The following is a 22,118-nucleotide window of genomic DNA, read 5'->3' as shown; positions in this document are numbered from 1 at the left end:
GTTTTTCATAGATAATGTCCTGTATATTACTTACATGGCTATATTAAAAAAACTGCACAAATTAAATAGATTACACATTAATTATTTAAGTAAATAATAATTAGAATAAGATATCGATGAAATAAATTTTCAAATGATAATTTTATCATCTATGTTTGACAAGTTTACAATACATGTATATTAAGTTATATGTTAATTGTTATAGTAAAAAAATATGTTCTTTAGGCTTAAAATTTATTTTAAGGTTTTTCAAAGACATTGAACATGTAAATTATTTTTATATTATTTTTTATGTGTAGAAATTTTCTATTATTTATGTAAGTACTTATAAGCTATATTACTTAGTGCATAATTTTGTGATTATGTTTTATATAGTAATATATAATATTATGTATCTCAATCTAATAGTAATACTTTTACAGTTTTTAAAACAAATCAATTAATAGTTTCAATAAACGTAAGACGTTAAGAGTTACTTCCTCTGTTCTGAAATACTTGCTATATTTTGATTATATGCACTATTCATCGTTCAAGTTTATATTATATATTGCGGCTAATGTGTAAGTAAAAATATAGCCGAGTAGGATCTTATTTAAATCGTCTAATCGCATACTTTCATAATATTAACTTTTTATAATTTTTAAATGTGTATAATTTAACATATAAATAAACAAAATAACACAAATTACATAAAAAATCAAATGTAGCAAGTATAATGAAACAGAGGAGTATACAATAACTTAATTACACATATAAAATTACTAATTTTTTATTTAAATAATTCATAAACCGTACTTGACACGGAAATCTATCTAATTACAAATAAAGTAACTAAAAATTAAAATCATTTCGATTTTCATATCCTTCAACGAGGAAAGAATAAATAGAATATATCATCATTTTGCTAACGTAGCAACCTTATTTTTATCTTGTATGTATTTTAGTAATTAGTATTATCATTTTGTTTTATTCCTAATAGAATATTTAGCTTTTTAATAAAAATACACGTTTTTAGTTTTATACAGTGACAAAATTGCCCTCGCACTAACAGGAGTATAAGCTTGTGTGATTTTCTTTGATATAAAAGCTTGTATGATTACAATATATAAGCAAAATGTTTAAGTGAATGCTTATGGTGACAAATACAAACAATAACATCAATAATACTTATTACAATTTCATGACAAATTACAATAATCAATATAAATAGTCCAACCCACCATTATTGATGTTATTGTTATTATTATTATTAAAGTTGTATTTTTTTTTTTTTTGCAATCATCCACCTTTTGGTTGATGGTAAATTACTAATTTTCCGTTTTAAGTTTTATCAATATGATTAGAATAAATATTTGTTCTCTCCCTACAAGAGAGTTGTTTTACCTATTCATTGGGTCGATTCTACACATATATTGGGTTTTAATCTCTCTTTGTGAGAGTTTGGGGGTTATGAATTTTGATATCCAGTTGATTTGTTGGTAGAAATTAATGCGATAATGTAGCAGATACCAAAATTGCAATAACCATCAACTACATCAAATTCAATTCTATTTCATGACTACAACAGATCGAAAGACCCTCTCGTAGAAGGTTGTATCAAACAGCGATATGGAAGAGGATATTCAGAATTGCCTTATCTCATACACAACGGTCGTAGTTTTGTTAATTTTGAATTATATTTGGTTAAAGTTATGTACTTGTTCATTTTTATCTCTAATATAAATGTCGTATAACTTTTTATTAATAAATCAGGTCTTATAAAATAAATTATAGTAAGTAGTGTAGAAACTCGTGCAATGCACAATTTTTAGCATCAACATATACGAACATATGTATAAAAAAATAAAGCTAGTGATATTATGCAGTAGAAACACTCAATTTTGACATTTATATGTATAAATTAACTCTGTAATTTTGTAAAATATCAACAATATATTATGTAATACTCCCTCCTATTTACCACAAGTGTCCCAGTTGCTTTATGTACTCTATCCAATGCACTTAATTCTTAATATTTCTAATTGTGCATAACTAAAATTTATAAAAAGTTGATATAAATAATCCATGCATTAAGACGAATCAAACAAGATCTCTCCTAACTATGTTTTAACTTATTAAATAAATAATAAAATACAAATTAAGAGTATATTATATACTTTAATGTACTCAATTTAACTATAAAATAAATGTTAGTCATAGATACTTTAATGGTATATTATATTATATTATGTACTCAATTTAACTATAAATAAATATTAGTCAAAGATACTTTAGTGGTAGAGATATTAGTTAAGATTAGATGTCATGTTATTTTTCTTTAGCCAATAGATGAGTTGTATTTGGTAAACTTTTCTTAATTATAACAATTGAAATTTTCCAAACTTTTTAGTATAATATATGATTTTAAGTAGATTGACACACAAGTGTAAATATGTAATGGATTTATAACTAATAGACATTGTCCACCACTTTCTTGTCATTTAAAATGTTAATAAAGTGAATAGAAACATTCACACGAGTGATTAGAGATAGGTTCAACTAATAAATTCATTAAGAATTTGTTTGGAAGTTGATATTAAATGATAATAATGTGAATGATAATTAAAAGTAGATCATAACTTTTTTTGTTCACAATCTTTCACTACCAATTAATATCATGATCACAAAAAACGATTATATACATTAGAATAAATTTTGTGTCGAAAATGAGATAATTAAAGTACAACAAACATGACTATTAAATATGTTAAGAGATTTTTTTTATTAAAATTACACTAAATTTCTTTTACAATTTCCATCATTTAATATCAACTAACAAACATGCTGTTAAGAGATTTGATTAAAATATTTATAATATAGTATTCTTTTTTATATATAGTAATCAAACAAAAATCCTTCTCACCCTTCTATATATATAAATATATATATATAGGGAGAAGTTCAAGTGAAAACCATCCTTATATGAGAACCGTGAGAACCATAAAAAGATGTTACTTTTTATATAAAAAGTGTTACTTTTTTCAGAAAAACGTGTTACTTTGAATTTGTATTTTTTTCTGACAGTTACTGTTTTTTGGAAAAAGTACCAGATTTTTTTTTTAAAAAAAGTAACACAGTTTTTATGCAAAAGTAGCACGTTTTCTATAAAAAGGTAACACATTTTTTGGTTCTCACAGTTTGCATAGAACCGTGGTTTGCACCTGAACGCGACCATATATATATATTATGAAACTAAATAATTCATATTTGATAAATAAGATTGATGTGAAACTAAATTATAACAACAGCACTCAAAAAAAATAATAATAACAACAAAGAAAATATTTTCTTTAGAATATTTTATTTCTTTATTTTCACATGATTGTTTGTTAATTTGAGAGCCAAAAATTAATATACTTTCCAATATAAATTATTTTGATGCTTACAATATCCATATTCCATAATTCCTTTGCCACGTATGAAGTCACAACAAATTTAATTTAATTTAATTTTAATTAAAAAAGAAATGAAGAAGACAAAACAATCTCCTCCATGTTTAACACTAGTCAAGAACCACCACCACTCTTTTGTTGACCTGGATTCTTTAACTACTTGCCACGTCATACTTCTCGGATATTCTCTCCGATGTCCAAAACGTCAGACATTCACCCAATCACACCGTGCCATGTGGCTGGCCGTTACTTCCTCTATTCTCCATTCTTAATTTTTTGAAATTAATTTAATTAGAAGTAAAAACAAAAAAAAAAAAAACCATTCAAAATATATTTATTTATAATTCAAACATAGTCCTAATTTGCTTCGTTTTCCTTTGATTTCACCAGAATTTCCCTAAATTCAAAATTCTGAATCTGTTTTTTCTTCGCATTTAGAGTTTCCGTATTCTTTTTCTTGGTGTATGTGGAGTTTAAGCAAAGTTTGGCGCCCGAATCAACTTTCATATATTTATTCTCTTCCTCCTGGTTTTAAATTTGATTGAATTTTATTTTGGAGGTGAATGAGGAGAAAATCCGGTTGTAATTGGTTCGAGTAAAACAAGGTAGGCTTTAATGAATTTCATGTTTGTTTGCAATAATTTTTTTCTGGATTTAATTTGAGCTATTTGATGTTAATACATAATTGTGTGTGTAATCTTGTTTGATTATTGCTATATTAGGCGTTATGTCATTTGAAATTTTAATTTGTTCTTGTTAATTCAAGTTGTATGTTTAATGCAATTGAAACTCTAATTTTTTATGAATAAAAATAAAAAAAAAGTAGTAAAAGTTAACAATTAATGTACTTTTCGGTATAAAAACATGTATGTGAGGGATTGATGCTTATTGTTCATTGGCGGAGATGCGCGAATTCAAGATACTGATACAAGGACTGGTGGGTTGGACACTCTCATTTGACATCAACAACTACAACTTATATGTTATTGTTTAATCGAATGAACCCGATCGTGGCCTAGGCTGGCCCGAGTTTAGATTCTCTCGTGTTGGCAGCTAGAAGTTTTGAACAGAATTCTATATTATGTGTTTTAAATTTTTTAGTTGATTGCTTATGTGGTTCTTGTTTCAGAATTCGGTGGAGAAATTATATATTCTTAACTGTCATTGGAGAAAGTAGCTTGAGAAACATTATTCTTATTTATAAGAAAGGCAAAAAGGCAAAAGAAAAAATTATGAACAATTAGCTCACATTTTAGTTTTCAATTATGGTTATGGATTTATGGTTGTTCAATTCGGGTGCTTTCATATTCAGATTGATTCAACAAAATAAATAAGTGTATTACATTCTTTATAAGACACGGGGATTGCTTGACATGAGCATTTTGAAAAAGGTTACTTGTTAAGTAGTAAGCATTGCTTGATAAACATGTTAATATGAGCATTAGATGTTGGGCCTCACTGTTGTGTTGCATTGTAATATAAGCTTATGATAGGATGAATAGGCCTAATTCTAGATTTCTTTTAGAAACAGATGTTTGTTAGCTCACGATCTACGCAGTTTAGGTGGGAGCGACTTAATAAAATAGGATTAAAGGAATGTTGTTTATTATTTGTTACCTGTGATACTTGAATTCCACGACTTGTATTTGACTTAGACACATGTCCAAGAGTCTAAACAAGTATTTTATGGATATAATTGATGGAATTTGTTCAAAATAAAGTGTTGAATAGTTGTACCTGAGGATTCGACATGGGTACTTATGGTGAAATAAAGAGTTCGAATAACATAAATTGTGACTAGAAGGAATTGACAAGCTTTCGAGATTTTGATCATCGTTTAATTTAGTTATTAGGTCCTGCAGTGCCTATTTATTTTGGGTTTTACATCTATTAATATGCATACCTTATCCATAATTTTTTTTGTGGCTTTTCTTACTCAAGATCCTTTACAAGGAGGTTGTGTGTTTTCTATAGATAAGTGTGTTTGTCATCCTTGCCTAGGATGTAGTGCTTCTAGTCGAAATTTTTACAATTGGTACTGCCTTGCCTGAAACGGAAATTGGATTATGGTGTTGTGACAATTATACATTTCACTTCCAAAACTGAAATGTGGGATTTGAATCTCATTGAGAGCCGAGTATTGAGTTTCTTGGGTGCCCCTAGGCCATAGTATACATGTCAATCTTGACCGGTCTATTAGAGAAATCATTTTATCCCGTGTCGTTCACACTTATTCATAATGCGTAATTTTTTTTATAATGCTTCTTTTAATAATCTATTTTGTAATTTTTTTTTCTGATTCCTAATGCAAACTTTTATCTTTTTTGCAGCTACTGCAAACATTTTGATTTATTGGCATCCTTCACAATTGTATTATAATATGAATTATTCTGATGTTTCTAATTCAATTTTATACTGCTAAAACATGATAAACGTTTTTTGATTTAGTGGATTAAATGGAGATATCTGCTCTTTTAACCTCAGCAGGGGTCAATATAGGCATTTGTTGTGGGCTTTTTTCATTGTACTCTATATTGAGAAAACAACCAAGCAATAGAAATGTATATTTTGGACGTAAATTGGCTGAAATTAGATCATCTAAGCGTAATGATCCTAATTGGTTCGAGAGATTTGTGCCATCTCCTAGTTGGATTTTAAAGGCCTGGGAGACATCTGAAGATGTTATATTGGCTATTGGCGGACTGGATGCTGTTGTTTTTATGAGGTTGCTTGTATTCAGGTGAATTATCTTGATTTAAACTTGTATATTACGTTTGGCTATATGCTCCTCTTCCATTGATATCTAATTGATGTTTTATCCTTAGTATTTTGTTTGCAAAAGTTTTACGTTCAAGTCTTTGCAAAGCTTCTAATGAACTACCATGATTGGTGCCATTGATAAGTATTTACCTATTAACTATCTATCATAGTATGCCAATGATGGTTGACTTGTAAATTAGTATGACTTACAAACTAGGAGTTTTACGATATATATGAAGTGAGAACTTCAAGTTGCAATTTAAATGTGGTTGTTAGTATTTAGAACTTCTTAACTGCTACTCTCTCTGTCCCATGACTTATTTTGGACATGACCATACTTATAATACCCTATTAAAACTTCTATTTTTGTTCTTATTCTTACATTAACCTATAATTATCCCACAAAAGGACATGAGGCCACCAACAATATCCAGCTTAAATACCCAATCACGAACATTTCTTTATCCTTGTGGCATTCCCCCGAGGAGCAATAGCAAATGGTTTGTGTCTAAGATAAGTATTTTGATCTTTTTTGCGCACTATGTTACTTGGAATTGAGTTTTGATAATGTATTGTGCACTATTTACTTAAGCTATTGTATTTATGTCTGGCTTAGGTATGTGTTCAAGTGTCCTACTTATTTATTTTGACAAAAAGTACATAATATTAGTTCAGCATAAAGTGTCGAAGAGAATTACCAATGTTGAAGTGTTCAGGATTCGACACGAGTACTTGAGGTTAAATGGAGAGTTTATGAGTTACATATATTATGTGCATGTCTTAGTGTTTGATTCTATTTATGTGATTCAAGCTTCTTGCTTGTACTTATTCACTGGTTTGGATCCAAGTGTCCAACTTGGATAATTTATCAGTAGAATTGTGATTTTTGTAAAATGAAGATTTGAAGTGTAGATAGTAGAGCATCTAGATTTTGTTTTATGTCTCTTTTTGGCTTTGTTTATATACTCCCTCCCTCCGTCCCTCTCATTTTTGTACCATTTTTCATTTTATTTGTCTCACTAATTTTGCACCCTTTATATTGGCAATGGTCCCATTCTATTTCTTTTAACCTTATCCACAAACTTATACTCCCTCTTCATCTTAAGACTAACATTATTGTTTAGTTTTGTTCTTTGATGTGTTCCTGTTTATAAAACGCTTGTCTATTATATGATTAAAATATGGGTGAAGACGAGGCTGTATCATATTCTTCTACAATTTGAAATTTGAACCCAATTACTGAACTTAAGTGGAATTGAGTAATGTAATATTGTTGTAATGTTGACTTCTACAATGTTGATGTTGTAATTTTATGTATTCGCAGCATTAGAATTTTCTCCATAGCTGCAATTGTGTGCACGGCTATTGTTCTTCCTTTAAATTATTATGGACAAGAAATGGAGCACAAGCTTATTCCTTCCGAGTCACTAGAAGTATTTACCACTCAAAATGTTAAAGAAGGTTCTTGGTATGGTGGCATCTTCCTATCTAGTATAATTGCTTCTCTTTGTTTGACCATTCTTGAGATGAACAATATAATATCAAACTATATCTTCAATCACATGATTATAAAATTTTCTAGATGTTTGAACATCAATGTTTATTTTTATGGACTTCTTTTATCCATTTAATTATTTTGTTGGGGAAGGCATAATATAGGTCAAGTACAGTTCCCAAAGAAAACCCTTATATTTGCCTTTTGATAAAATTTCTTTTTTTTTTTCAGGCTTTGGGCTCATTGTCTTGCATTGTATATCATTTCGTTTTCTGCCTGCATACTTCTCTACTTTGTAAGTATATATATTTCCTACTCTGCACTGTTTTTTCTATTTGCTATCAAAGGTTATTCGAAAGCAACCTTTTTTATTATTACAAGGTGTAAGGTTACATGCATTTCATTGGAATAAACCTTACCAAGGTGGAAGCTTATGTGGTAGCCTCTTAACGACATTGGAACAATCAAATGTTCTCTTAAGGGCAAAATCTTTGCCATTTTTAACTGTTTTATGCACTACATGAAGACATTGATCCTTTAGTTTGCAAAAGAAACTACCATAAATCCCTATTAATGAATAAATGTATAGGAAATTTATGTGGAAAAATTAATTATGAGGTTATATATATATTGATAGGATATTTGGTAAGACGGGAAGTTTATTTAGTTGTTGTATGGGTTTCTAATAAAAATTCTCTTACAAGTAGTTGTTGGTATCTACCTCAGGAGAATAAAAGTATCATTAAAAGAAGGCTTGCCTATATCAAAGGATCCGCTCAAGAGTTAAGTCAATTCGTGGTTCTTGTTAGAGGTATACCTTGGTCAGCAGAAGAGTCTTATAGTACTTCATTGAAGAAATACTTTACAAAGTACTATCCATCTTCTTATCTTTCTCACCAGATGGTGTACCATTCCGGGAAAATTGAGAAGCTGATGGTATGTTATGTATATCCCCTTGTGGATTGTGATTTAGTGTGTTGACTTCTATGATTATTGTTTGATGACAGATTATTTCATTTTCCCAATTTGCATAGTTTATTTGTGGGATCTTGAATTTGATTGCGGTTGTGAATCCCTTGGTCGCGTTACAAGTTACAACTTATAAGTTTTAAGTCTTATAATTCTTTCTATATTGTCCCAGCACTAGTTATCATTTCCACCTTTATGATTATTCTTCATAGTGGGATGTATACTGGAGATCTTAACATCTTGTGTCCTTATTTATGGTGCACGTGCATGTGACCGTGATAGCATTGTTTGGACAGGTTGCTAGATGACCATAGACACCTTTATATGAGGACACAAGTTTGGAGAGCATTGGTGGTAGATGGAATGAACTTTGAATTCAGTTTGTTTGGTAGGCTTCACAATTTACATAAGACATAACCAATAGATAATTTCTACAGTGCAAAAATGTTGTAACTGTCTTAATCGCAGTTACAAAATGGTGACGTGGTAACAAGAGTGATACGGTCATCGTAACTGCAAATATTGCCTGAAAGCATGAGATAGTCCTTGAAATGGCCAAAATGTGATTTTTTTACACCATTACAATGCGAGAAATATCATTTTGTTTACCTTACAACGTGGCCGATGATGTGACCTTGTTTTTGCACTAGTATACAAAGCATATTGTCCTGAATTATGGGCAGTGGACCTTGGAACTGCTGGTTGAAAGAATATCTATGTTTAGATGATACCGTTGGTTCTATTTTTTTTTTAATCATTTATTTCAGTTCAAAATGGTACTTTGTCTCTTTGAACTTTGTCTCCTGTGGTTGACTATTGAACTTCCTTGTCAAGTTAACTTCGGTTTCTTGTTGTTTTACATATCTGATGCAGAAAAGTGTCAGGGAGATGTACGATGTTCTTTATCATGATAGCCTTCCATCCTGTAATTCGTGTGGTTTCCCAAGTACAGGACGTGGACGATCAAATGCATTCAATATTCTTGTTAATGAACCAGAAGTTATTGAAAAAGGGAAAATGGATTTTCATGACTTGGGTGATAGTGATAAGGTTAGAAATGATAGTGTCTGAAGTGATTCTGTTGCTTTCTGTCTTTTTCCTGCTCACTTTTCATTGAATATGTTTCGAACTACAGCGTAAATAAATGAAAATCAAAATGAACTAAGTGCCCACTGGGTAATTCAAGAAGCTTCTGTATGCATTATACAATATACTTTACAAACCCATAATTGTAATATTTGTCTCATTGGGATGGAGTCAATTTTTAAAGTTCTTTTGCTTTGAATCATTACAGATAAAAGTGAAACTGCTCATAAAATTAATTGGGGTTCTTTCTTTTTGCGATTTTGTAGATATATGCAATAAGGGTCGATCGGAAAACCCTTCTTTGTTGTTACTATTAAGTAAGATCACATACTTCCGATCCTCCATCTTGCCTGGCAGAAGCCACTTTAGTGGCATCAGGGCAATGTAATATTGTTGGCACTTGTTTTCAGCACTGCCTCATGTATGTTTTAGTGGGATAAGGTTTGAAGTTAATTTGTACATTAATTCGTTACACCCAATTCGACATAATTTGCCACCTGAATGCCTTTTGAATTCGTAATTCGCTCAAAATTGTATACCATAATTTGTATTTTTTAATCTGTGATTTACGAGGGGATTAGCTAATCATGTGGTACTGGTTACACCTTTTTTTTTCCATACACAATTTCCACTTGTTGATCATTTTTTTTATCATGGCTCTTATGTCCGTCACACACACTTAAAATTAGCATTGTTTAATTGGTTGGTTGTGTTAGCCATTAGCTGTTTCTCTGTGCAAAGTATTAAATTAATTTTGTAATGCAAATATTAGATCAACTAAATATGTCAAGTTTATGTTCTTCATTTAAAAGTCAGGTGGTACTTTTAAAGTAACTAATGCTTCTTATGACAGTTTGTGTTGCTTTCTATTCCAGGAGTGTCCAGCAGCTTTTGTGTTCTTTAGGACTCGCTATGCGGCTGCTTGTGCTGCAAAGGCTCTTCAATCATCAAACCCAATGATGTGGGTCACTCATCAGGCTCCAGAGCCTCGGGATGTATATTGGCGAAATTTAACTATTCCTTATAGACTATTCTGGTTGCGAAGGACCGGAACTCTTCTCGCTACTGCAGCCTTCCTGGTTTTCTTTATTGCTCCAGTTACTCTTGTGCAGAGTTTGGCTAATTTAACACAACTTCAGCAGACATTTCCATCCTTGAGAGGACTCTTAAAGATGTAAGTGACATGCACTTAAATTTAATAGAATGTAGCGCTTGGAAAATTGCATTGGAAGCCTACGTGGGAGCCACTTGATGGGATTGGGGTAATGGAATGTAATCCCTAAAAATGAAAACCAAGCAATACTTAAATCCATTAAGCACCTCTGCATTATGTCCATCCTTAGTGAAGCCAAAGATTTATAGTTTTTTGGTTTCACATTATGTTGGATTATAATAAAACAATTGATCAAAACATGTGCATTTCATATTTATGTGAAGTTGCATACATTGTCCGCAATTAAGGGTCATTTGGAAATAGAATATTCGTTACTACAAGAGTAAGGCTGCGCTCATCCGACCTCTCCAAGCCCCTCCCAGTTGGAAGCGCATGAGTGGTGTTGAGGTAATAAAAATTCAAATTATAGCCTCTTCGTAAGTGCTGAGCTCCGTTGATAAATAGTCTAGTATGCCCCTTGTGCATGATTGTAAATTCTCTTTTAGAACGTCTTAGTTGGTAGGGGATCTGAAAATTGAAAGGTGAATAGGTTGTAAAATTGTTTGTTATTAGTTATGGTTTCAAAGTCAGTTATTTCATACTTCTGTGGCTTCATGTTGCATTTGGGGTATTGTTGGAATAGCTGAATAACAGTTATGTATGCCTTAATGCAAAGCTTCCTCTCCCTTGGTTTCAACACTACTTTAGTGATAATCTCCTGTAGCCATACCCCTTCCACCATATCAGAATATATACAAGATTAATATTATGTTTCCTCAAATGCTGATGTTGATTCATCTCTTGTGATTGAAGCACAATGAGCAATTTCTAGTAGATCTTAAGTAAGAGACTGAACTATTTGTGCCTATGAAGACTTATTATTGTATTGCAACCTTGACATATGCTAATATTACCATTTAGCAATGATAAAATGACAATTTATAATATCTATGCCTTTCCCCTATTTCCTCCTTTAAGTGAATTGCTATGCTTTTACATGACTTTAATCCGATATAACCTTGTATAACTGAATATGTATGCACAATAATGAATCTCCAGACAAGAGAAGACAACACAGAATACTGTCGTTTCTTATTGATTTTGCTGATAGAGGGAGATTGAAGTACCCCCCAAGGAGTAAGGACGTAGGAAGAACCATACTTGTGGTGCTGGAAGGATGTAGAAAGAGAGTTTCCAACTGGGTGGGTGTTTTAAGGGGGTTTAATGAGTTTGGATTTTGAGGTTAATTAGGTTCTTAAAAAAAATATGACTTTTGAGTTGAAAGGAAAGGTTCTTGGACCCTCCAATAGCAAGAAAAGATGTAGAAGAAGGGAGATAAATAGAGCATACACTTAATGACAAAAAAAAAATCAAAGCTTAGAATGAACAAAGCACACACAATAATAAAAATGTTATCTTAGACACCACCCCCTTAAACGGGATCCTATTTCATTGAAGATTTGAAAATATATTAGTGAAATACCACTCATAATCTAAAAACTCTCTCACTAGAGCTTAAAGTACACTCCTTTAATGTAGTTCACATACTAAATACTAATACAAAGGCTCTCTTATCCCTATTTTTCTCTTAGTAATAACCATCACACTTAGCCCAAATATGACTTTTAGGCCCTAATATAGCCCACAAAATCAGTTAAAGGAATCTCACCAAAGGATATTACGTGTCAAAACAACAGCAATTGCTTAAAATGCATAAGAAAGTCTTTGACCTCAGGTGCTCGTTCGAGCGCTATGGCACCTTATTCAAGCATTCTTTGTCAGGCCACTATTATGCGACCATACTCACCTCAAAGTATAGATGATTTGGCTTTTGCTCTAACATGAGTATATATTGACTAGGGTGTTTTGATCAAAAAATAATTCTTTGGGGAAGTTTATGGATAATGCCTTAACTGAGGGACTGATTTCAACTAAACTTTGCTTTGTTTCGCTTTTAAATTCTGTATTTGTAGTCTATTTCCATCTATCTTTGTTGTTGGCTCTTTTTTGTCTGACAAATGCAAATATGTATGTTAAATCAGTTCATATTTCTTCATCTTTTACATTTTTGCGTTTCCTCTCTTCAGAAAGTATGTGAAACAGCTGGCAACAGGTTACCTACCTAGTGTCATATTGGTATTGTTTTTCTATACTGTCCCACCATTGATGATTCTCTTTTCGACTATTGAGGGGTCAATCTCTCGAAGTACAAGGAAAAGGGGTGCCTGCTGCAAAGTGCTATTTTTCACCATCTGGAATGTTTTCTTTGTTAACATTGCATCTGGAACTATGCTCAACAAACTGGATGTTTTTTCTCAACCGAAAAACATACCTCTACAATTGGCAGCTGGAGCAGTGCCTGCCGCGGTAAGAGTGTTTCTTGCCTTTTGGTTTATATTTCTCAGTTAATTCTTGGAATCACTTTCTTCCCTTCATTGATTGTAATTTGTATCCTGTTTTAGTATCCCTTAGGTTTCACAAAGAAGCAGTTTTCTTCAACCCAGAATTATAAAAGCAAATAGAATCTTTGACAACCTCTAAAGGAATCATGCTGAAAATTTTGCAAATGTTTAGGGCAGAGGTTGTGAGTTTATGACATAAGTTTGGATTGTTAAGAATATTAATTACGAGGTCGTGTTATCTTTTTCCTTTTACTCCTTTTTTTTTTTCCTTTTTTAGTAGACAGCTAAATCCTTGCGATGTTTTGAATTTGTTTTAGAGCTGCCACTTAGACACTAACTGTTTTTAGCAAATGATATAGCGCCCAAACTGCTCGATGCAAGGAGTGTTCAACCAAGAAATTGGGTAAGTGACACGCAAAATTTATAATTGAACTGTGGGTTCGGTGGTCAAAATCAGAGGGATCAATTGCTCTCCATAATTGTGACAATTGCTGCCAACTTGCAAGTTGCCAACTCGATTTTGCAGTGCTTTAAGATTATTTTTAGTGGTCAATTGTTGGGCCTTCTGAGGTTATAATTTAGAAGACTATTAATGTTCATCATAAGGGAATGATAATATATATACTTGGATGGTTCGATATAATGGTCATTGATTCATCCGTGTCATCTGCTATTTGAAGTTTAATATGCACAAGTGTTGTCTTGCATGCATATTCTGCAGATGTAACTGTGTGTCTGTGTCTCATATGGTTCTCTAATTTATTTAAAATGTTGCTGGAGTTTGTCTTAATCATGTCAATGGCTCAAAATTTGCAGGTCAAATTCTTCATGACTTATGTCTTGACATCAGGTTGGAACAGTTTGGCGTGTGAAGTTGTGCAACTCTGGCCACTTCTTTGTAACATTATCTACAAGTTCATTCTTAGGAAGGATCATGGCCCTTTTGATGGAGAATACACTTTTCCGTATCAGACTGAAGTTCCAAGAGTCCTTTTATTTGGACTTCTTGGTTTCAATTTTGCAATCTTGGCACCTTTGATTCTTCCGCTGTTGCTGGTTTATTTTTGTCTTGCCTACCTTGTGTACCGTAATCAGGTGTGTTTTCTACTTGTTGAGCTACAGTCCCGCTTTTGAGGATCTTTGGGTTGATTAATGTGTTTATCATATCATCTTAAAGACTTAAACTACATGCCTGTGTGAGTATAGCATACATTATATCGACACTGATGTACACCTTTTCCCAATACTCTCCAGATCGTCAATGTTTATATCACGGAGTATGATAGTGGTGGTAAATATTGGCCAATTGTCCAAAACTCGACAATATTCTCGTTGGTGTTGGCTCAAATTATGGCCATAGGCGTCTTTGTGTCAAAAAAATCAACAGTATGTTTGGGATTCACTATCCCATTAGCCATATGTACCCTTCTGTTCCACGAATTTTGTAGGCGGAGATTTCTCCCTGTATTCTGGAACATTGCTGCCGAGGTAACACTGTCAATGTTTATTGTACATTCCTACCACTTATCACTTCCCCTTTCCTGTTATCGTATAAAGAAAACGAGGATATGAATTCGATGAATCACGTGAATGCAGGTTCTTATTGATTTGGATCAACAAGATGTAAAAAGTGGAAGAATGGAGATCATACATCAACGACTTCCAACTGCCTATTGTCAATTCGAATGGATTTATGGTCGTTCTAGAATGAAAACGAAGTACCTTTCTGATGATGAAGACACTCAAAGGCATACAAAAGAACTTAAGACAGGTTTGTCCTCGAGGACGTTTTTCTTAATCATATACACTTTAATTTATGTAATGTTACAGATGATATTTTTTAATTTAATTCGTACTAAAGGATAATATCATTGTGTATACTCAGACTACTTAGAACTCACATTTGTGAGAGCCATTTTATGACATTAGGTTAGTGAAATGTTTGTTCACGATATCCACATTGATTTCTTATGGATTTGTGAACTGACTGTGATTTTTGAATCGTTGATGGCAGAAAGTGAATTCAGCCAAGAAAAAAGAACAGATGATTTTGTAGCTTCTATAGACAAATCATGGCCTATGGATCACACTGTGCAAGTGGAACCCAAAACAGGTAGATAGTACTCATTAGACATTAGGTTATACTTCCTCCGTTCCATAATACTCGCTATATTTTCTATTTTTAGCAATTTTATATTGATTGCTATATTTTCATTTTTAGTAATAAAACAATTATTTAAAGTTCTATCTAACCCTATTTTTATCCTACTCTATACTTTATATTTATAATAAAATACGATATTATACTCTATAAAATAACCTAACCTATTTTTCCTTTTTCTTTTTCAATTAACAATAATACTCCATATACAATAGTCTATAAAGTAAACAATCAACTACAATATAGGTCAATCATTTTTCATAATACTCGTGCCTATGCAAATATAGCGACTAAAACGGAACGAAAAAAGTATATATTGGTACAATGTTCTTACTTATATAAAGTATAATCCATTTCTTTTTGTATTTTGAATTGTATAGTGTTCTTTTTACTTATATGAAAGCTTGGAAAACTTGGTCTTAAGGGAAATGGAGCAGTGGAAAATAGAAAAATATTATCACTTTTACATTGCTCTACATGTAATTAAGCAACTCTTACACTTATTATCATTTAAGAACAATAATAATAATAATTTGTTATCATCAACTGCTATCTTTGAGAATTTTCAAATGAAATATTCTAACATTTTTATTTCATTTGTTTTGTTATATTTTACTTTATTTTATTATAAATAAACAAAGAGAATAAATTAATTTTCTTTTTATTATGAAAGGACAACTTCTCTTTTGATTTTAATAAATAATACTGCCTCCAATTTATCACTAACATCCCATTTATTTTTTAAATGGAATTCATCTCTTACTCTTAATTATTTGTATTTCTTGTTAAATGTATATAATATCTAAACACATGTAAGAAATGCAACAAATTTAAAGAGAATGAAAAATAGAATCCAAACACGTGTAAGAAATGCAACAAACTCAAAGTAATTATCTCATTTAACAAATTCATAAAATTACCAATACTATCTAATAAATGGATAATTTGTTTAAAATAGGTCAAATTTAGTATTTGAATAATAAAAACATTCGACTTTAAAGTCAAATTGATTCAACAATTGTTTTATGGGTAATGATTTCATATTTGACATCTACAATTTTACAAAATAACTATTACCAAAAAATAAAATTCTTTAGAAAAATAATGAATATAGAGGTGTGCGTAACCCAAATTCAAACAAAAAAATTGCATAAAATTAGGGCTTTAAACACCACATTTATCAATATTAGGAGAGCCAAATCATGTAACATCTAAAAAATTAAGATGCAACTAAATAAAACGGGGATCTCCTTCATTCAAAACAAATAACAACATAAAAACAATCAAACTAAAAAGGGATTAAGCTCATATACTATCCAGCTATGAAGGAGTCTATCATGCCTAAATTAAGCATTTCAGAGATTAATCACTTCATGTATAAAATCATTGCAACAAATTCCCTTTCATCAAACCAAATTTTTAGATCTAAATTTTAAAAACACGATTAAAAAAAAAAACAACAGTTTGGACGAAAAGTAATGTACAAACCTAGATTGGCGAAATGGAGAATAGATGCAGGGGTAAAAGCTCATATTCTATGGGTGTATAAAGCGTCTGTCATGCCATGGCAATAGCAAATCAGAACGAGGAATTTTTTATAATCATAGCTAATTTACCCCGCCATTATTGAATCAATTATCATTTCAGATCAAAATCAAAAAAGATCAAAAGAAAGAAGAACAAAAAAGGACTTACGTAAGGAGAGAAAAAATTGAGATGCCTAAAGCTAGAGAGATCGAGTGTTCAACAGGGTTGGCGGTGAGGGGTTAATATAAGGTAGAGGGAGGGGAAGGAAGGAATTGTTAAACCCTAAACCTAGCGACTAATGGATGGTGTGGGTATAGCTATGTGATGGGCCAAAGCCTGCTAAAAACCCATGATTCATCAAGTTTCGTAAATTTAAACTAAATGTCCTCAACTAGTCTCTCCTGTGAGATCGTCTTTTTGAGAGATTTAAAGATTAATGTCTATTTACAATATCCTTAATGTCTATTTACAATATTCTTAATGCCTACTTTTAATATCTTAAATGTCTACTTGCATTATTCTTAATGCATACTTATAATATTTAAAAATATATATAATGGATCGGCCCAAATATAGATGGACTCACAAAAAAACTATCTCTTAGAAGCATTTATGAAATGTCTTTAGGAGCAACAAGTCAAACAACAAAAATGTAAATTGACCATTGAATAAACACTCCTAAATATGTGTAGGTAAGGATGTTCATAGGTCGAGTCAAATCAGATTCGAATTCAGATATATTAATTTTTAATGGATTTATTATCGGATCAAAGCCCTTACGATATGAAAATTTTAGATTCGAATCTAGACCCGTTAGGTCTGATGGATTTAGGTTCCTAAGCGATACGAATTGGATTGTGATTAAATTATTCAAATTTAGATTTATTTTTTCATTTTAAAGGTTTTATTAGTAATAAAATGGGTTATATGTTGTTAATAAGTCTAAATTGAATTTAAATAAATATAGAAACAAGTTTAAATGAATTTAAAATTAATTATGGGTTGTTTAATAAGTCACATTTGGGTCTTAAATGAGTTTAGACAGAGGGGATTGATCGAGTCTGGATATAAAGACCCTAGATCCAAACCCAAGCCATTTAAAGTTCATTTATCTTTTAACTTTATAATTCTTCGACTTGTGTCGTTTGTGTTAAAATGACATTTTATGTAATGGATCTTACTCCTATTTAAATAAAAAAATTGTAATTCTAAGTGTTTTCTTTCATTGTCAAATATCCCTCTGATCTGTTCTAATCTACTAAAATGATCTTGCAACAAGCAACACACACTAAGACACGTCTTCTTGAAATAATAGAATCATCTCACCTAAGACCAGTGGACTACTGGATATATACAAAATAGGGTTTAGGATCGAACAACAATAAAGGCCAGTTGTGATTAGAAATTTCTTTGTTGCTTCTTCACATGTTCAAACATTTATCTTCACTTTTCGATATATTTAAAAATTAAAAAAAATAAGTAACGTAATTTTAATAAAATGTAAAAACACACTAAACCTAATTTCATTTCACACGACGTCCTTGAACATATGCCCGCCATTCACTGCTGCAATTCACTTCCTCTACCGTCATCCACCACGCATTCCGCTTCATTTTAGTTTTCCTCCACCGTCATCCACCACGCGTTCCACTTCAGTTCGCCTCTGCCTTCAGTTCACCGGCTCTCCTCCTCTTTTTAAGGTAAATTTCAACCTAATTTTAGTGAAAGTTAGGGTTTTAGTGATTGATATTAGTGCTGGGATTGATATTTTAGTGATTGATATTAGTGTTGGAATTGATATTTTAACCTAATTGTAATCAATAATTGATATTTCAGTGATTGAAATTAGTGCTGGGGTTGAAATTGTGATTGATAATAATAGTGTTGGGTTTTAGTGATTGAAATTGCTTTGTTTTTTAGGCAGAATTTTTAAGTGAGTTTTTACTTTTAAGCTTTTTAAATGCCTTTAGTAGTTATTATCTTTAGTTCAGATTGTTTAGTACTTTAGTCAGTTGATTATTTGATGCCTTACAAAGAAGAAATCCGCCATTTTCAAGTCCCTTGATTTATAATATGCTCGTGGGTCTTTTTTGTTGTTATTTTATTGTTCAATTTTGAATGTTAGTTATTCTGCAAGTATTGGAAATTGATTTTATGCAGATTTTTGCTTTGTCAAAGCTCTCATTTCCTTCTTTTAGGAAAAAAAGATACCAACTTGGGGCTTAGCCAACAATCTGGAGACTGAAATCAGTTTCTTTTTGTCTACTTTGCTGATCTTTGCTGCTTTCCATTTTAATTGCACCATGCTTCTTAGTATACTAAAGATTGGGATATAAGACAAGGTGACATTAGCAGTTTGTGTATTTGATTGTTATGCTGCTGGCTAGTTATTCTTTAGAGTTTGGACCTTGTTTTTTATCTGGGAAGTATATAGAGAATTCTAATTGACTGCTAGAGCTTTCTCATTGGTGGCTGAGGAATAATTTTGGCTTTTGATAGCCCCAATACTTGATCGCTCTCTCTTTAACACATATCACGTTTGTTTTAAAACAGCAACAGAAATCCGAAATTATGCTAAGTATGCTTCCAGGTCTGATCTGTCTGACAGGGGACCTTCAGCTCCCTTTTTTTGTGTCTTAATGTAATCTTTAGGAGGCGTTTAAGGTCTTGATGGAAAGATCCATGTGTAGGGATTCCAAAACTATCCTTGGTGTCTCCTGGGATGCTCAGGTTGGCTCTGTGGAAGAGCTGCAAGGTACGCTGGTCAGCAGGTGGTGGCTGCAGCTCTGTTTGTGCTGTTTGAAGCTTCTGTTCTGTTTGCTTGTTGTTAGAAGTCTTCTTCTGACTTCTCTTGGTCTTGTAATGCCTTTATGCTCATGTTTGGCCCATATTGGATGCTAACATCATTAGTTTGTAGGACTTCCATATCAGGTTCATCAGGCATATTGACCCAATTATGGTCTTCAGTGTTTGTCTTTGTTTGTGGTCTATTTATAATTGGATCAAAAACTTATGGAGCATTTAAGTTCATGAAAGTTACCTTAAAAATTTATTTCCATCATTCCTTGTAGGTATTGGGATAGAGACTACTATAGGAGGACACGAAGACGAGAAGATAATGAAGGCATGAACTTCATTGAGTCTGTGAGTGAAATTATCATTTTGATGCTGCTTGACAATGTTCCAATCATGAAGATGTTGATTAAAATTTTTTGGGGGGATTAAGCATTGAAACTATTTGATATGATTGCTTTGCTGTAGGTCTTCTAGCAGCATGAGTCATGAAGCAAGATCTTTAGTGCAACTTTGCAAGAGTGAATGATTTAAGTTTTATTCATTGAATGATATAAGTTTTTAATTGAATAGATGATGAACATTATTTCTTAATTCTTATGATGGTGATGTCAAATATCTTAATTTGTGTGAATTTAGCTTCAGTCGCCTTGCCTTGAAATGATGTCAATCTGGATATCAAATGGTGTGTGTGTTATCATTTTTTAACTACGTTAATATGTTGCATTTTGATGATTTTGGCAGATAGGACAGTATATAGTGTTAAATGGTGGTGTGATAACAGTTGAAGAACTTGCACCATACCTGGATGTACAAACCGAAAAAGAGGTCAATTCCTTGTTGCTTTAACCAGTTGTTTCGTATAAAGTACTCAATATTGGGGCTCATTTGATTCTTAATTACTAACAAAATTATTTGGTGTAGGCAAATATATCTTCGTTGGAAATTTTTTGTAGTCAATGACAAAGTTGGTGATAGCTACAAGCATTTTGGATGTGCGGTGTTTTGGGTTATGAAGTAGCTATATGCACTTGTAAATTTTTGGATTTTAAAGTGTCTTTCACTTGTAAATTTTTGCATGAAAACTTGTATATGGTAGGAGAATTATTTTGGAAAATTGGTTATCTGTTACATGTATATGAATTACGTATATTTTTGACACACGATAATATTTGAGACGTGTGATATTTTGGGATACGAATTAATATTTAATGATAATCGGTGATATTAGTTTAGTTGGTTATAAATTATTTATTATTTTAATTGTCTAGTTTATATATAGATTGTAGGTTGTTTTAAAAGATAACAAAGTCGTTGCGAAAAATGCGTATGTTTTTTGCAACGTTAATAGTTGTTGCTAAAAATATTAATAACAAATTTTACTTAATTGTTTTCCCTACAGTAAAGTCGTTGTAAAAGATTGACTGTAACATCTCGGAATAACTCGGATCGTACGAAAAGAGAAGATGACCTTTTAAAAACAAGTGTATATCGTCCGAGTCAAACCAGGATGTTAGAAGGCAGTTAAAAACGAATTTGAAATTAAGGGAAGCTTGCGGATCGAGTTTTATTAGTGTTATTATGAACTACTAGATATAAGAAATTCTTAGCAGCGGATAAGAACGAAAAATTAAATCAACTTATTACAACTTGAGAACAAAATCGCCTCATAAAACCAAATATTCTTTAAACTTTATTAGAAGTTCTTATCAAGACTTCTGTATCCTAACGGTTTATTTCTCCAAGGGACAATCCTCACTCCCCAGACCTGCAACTTAACTTACTGCTAGTCATTGCCCAAATAGGAAACAACATCATCGCAGGGTCGTTAAGACCAAAAGTACACGTCAGCTAACGTCGCATAACAAATAATTAATTACAACAAGAGAAAGACTTAATTCAATAGCTGTCAATTCGCAGAAAAGTACGCTTCGATCATGCTAATAAAGAATAATTATTTTCATATAAAGGTTAGTCAGCCATACTGCTGTACTATCCAGCCATACTGCCGGTACACTCCAATCTCCATAAGTGAGACAATACATTAGAGGGAGCTAACCCCTAAGCAAGTCTCTACCATAGACACTCGCCTTACTTCGGTGCCTATGGTTAAGTATGCATACCCCCGCGGTGGCTCATAATGCCCCCATATACCGCGAGTAATTCATTTCCACCAATTGACGTCATACTACGTCCACTTTAAGGTTAGTGAGGTCATACTACCTCTGCTTATCAAAACAATGTATAAAAATTATTTATTCGAAAGATAACATTATCCGTACTATATATCCATGCCTTACTTTTGTATACCATTATTATATGATACATCGGACTAATGCGA

The 22,118-nt window shown here is 31.9% G+C and overlaps 1 protein-coding gene and 1 non-coding gene across 8 annotated transcripts; one reads left to right on the top strand and one right to left on the bottom strand.

Moving 5' to 3' along the window:
• The first annotated feature begins 3,558 nt into the window (after positions 1 to 3,558).
• Positions 3,559 to 21,024, top strand: LOC130809822 (CSC1-like protein RXW8). 7 transcript variants are annotated; one of them, XR_009040937.1, is made up of 15 exons: positions 3,559 to 4,036; positions 5,762 to 6,171; positions 7,516 to 7,659; positions 7,918 to 7,981; positions 8,413 to 8,622; positions 9,529 to 9,705; positions 10,617 to 10,915; positions 12,982 to 13,261; positions 14,113 to 14,391; positions 14,551 to 14,784; positions 14,893 to 15,067; positions 15,311 to 15,409; positions 20,056 to 20,128; positions 20,246 to 20,605; positions 20,702 to 20,766. XR_009040937.1 is itself a non-coding variant. In XM_057675649.1 (15 exons), the coding sequence occupies exons 2-15, from the start codon at positions 5,888 to 5,890 to the stop codon at positions 20,738 to 20,740; spliced, it is 2,421 nt and encodes an 806-aa protein (XP_057531632.1). In that variant the 5' UTR covers positions 3,559 to 4,036; positions 5,880 to 5,887; the 3' UTR covers positions 20,741 to 21,024. The 7 variants fall into 7 exon arrangements, 5 of the variants coding, with proteins under 5 accessions (XP_057531632.1, XP_057531633.1, XP_057531635.1 ...); XR_009040936.1 differs by having other exon boundaries at positions 20,522 to 20,605; positions 20,702 to 20,758; XM_057675649.1 differs by having other exon boundaries at positions 5,880 to 6,171; positions 20,056 to 20,108; positions 20,522 to 20,605; positions 20,702 to 21,024.
• LOC130811992 (small nucleolar RNA snoR8a) lies at positions 16,981 to 17,071 on the bottom strand. The gene has a single exon (XR_009041600.1). It is a non-coding gene; the product is annotated as a small nucleolar RNA snoR8a (small nucleolar RNA).
• Positions 21,025 to 22,118: the final 1,094 nt, after the last annotated feature.

This window comes from Amaranthus tricolor, chromosome 4 (assembly GCF_026212465.1).
Source record: "Amaranthus tricolor cultivar Red isolate AtriRed21 chromosome 4, ASM2621246v1, whole genome shotgun sequence".
Taxonomy (NCBI): Eukaryota; Viridiplantae; Streptophyta; class Magnoliopsida; order Caryophyllales; family Amaranthaceae; genus Amaranthus; species Amaranthus tricolor.
This window is presented reverse-complemented; position numbering and strand designations above follow the sequence as displayed.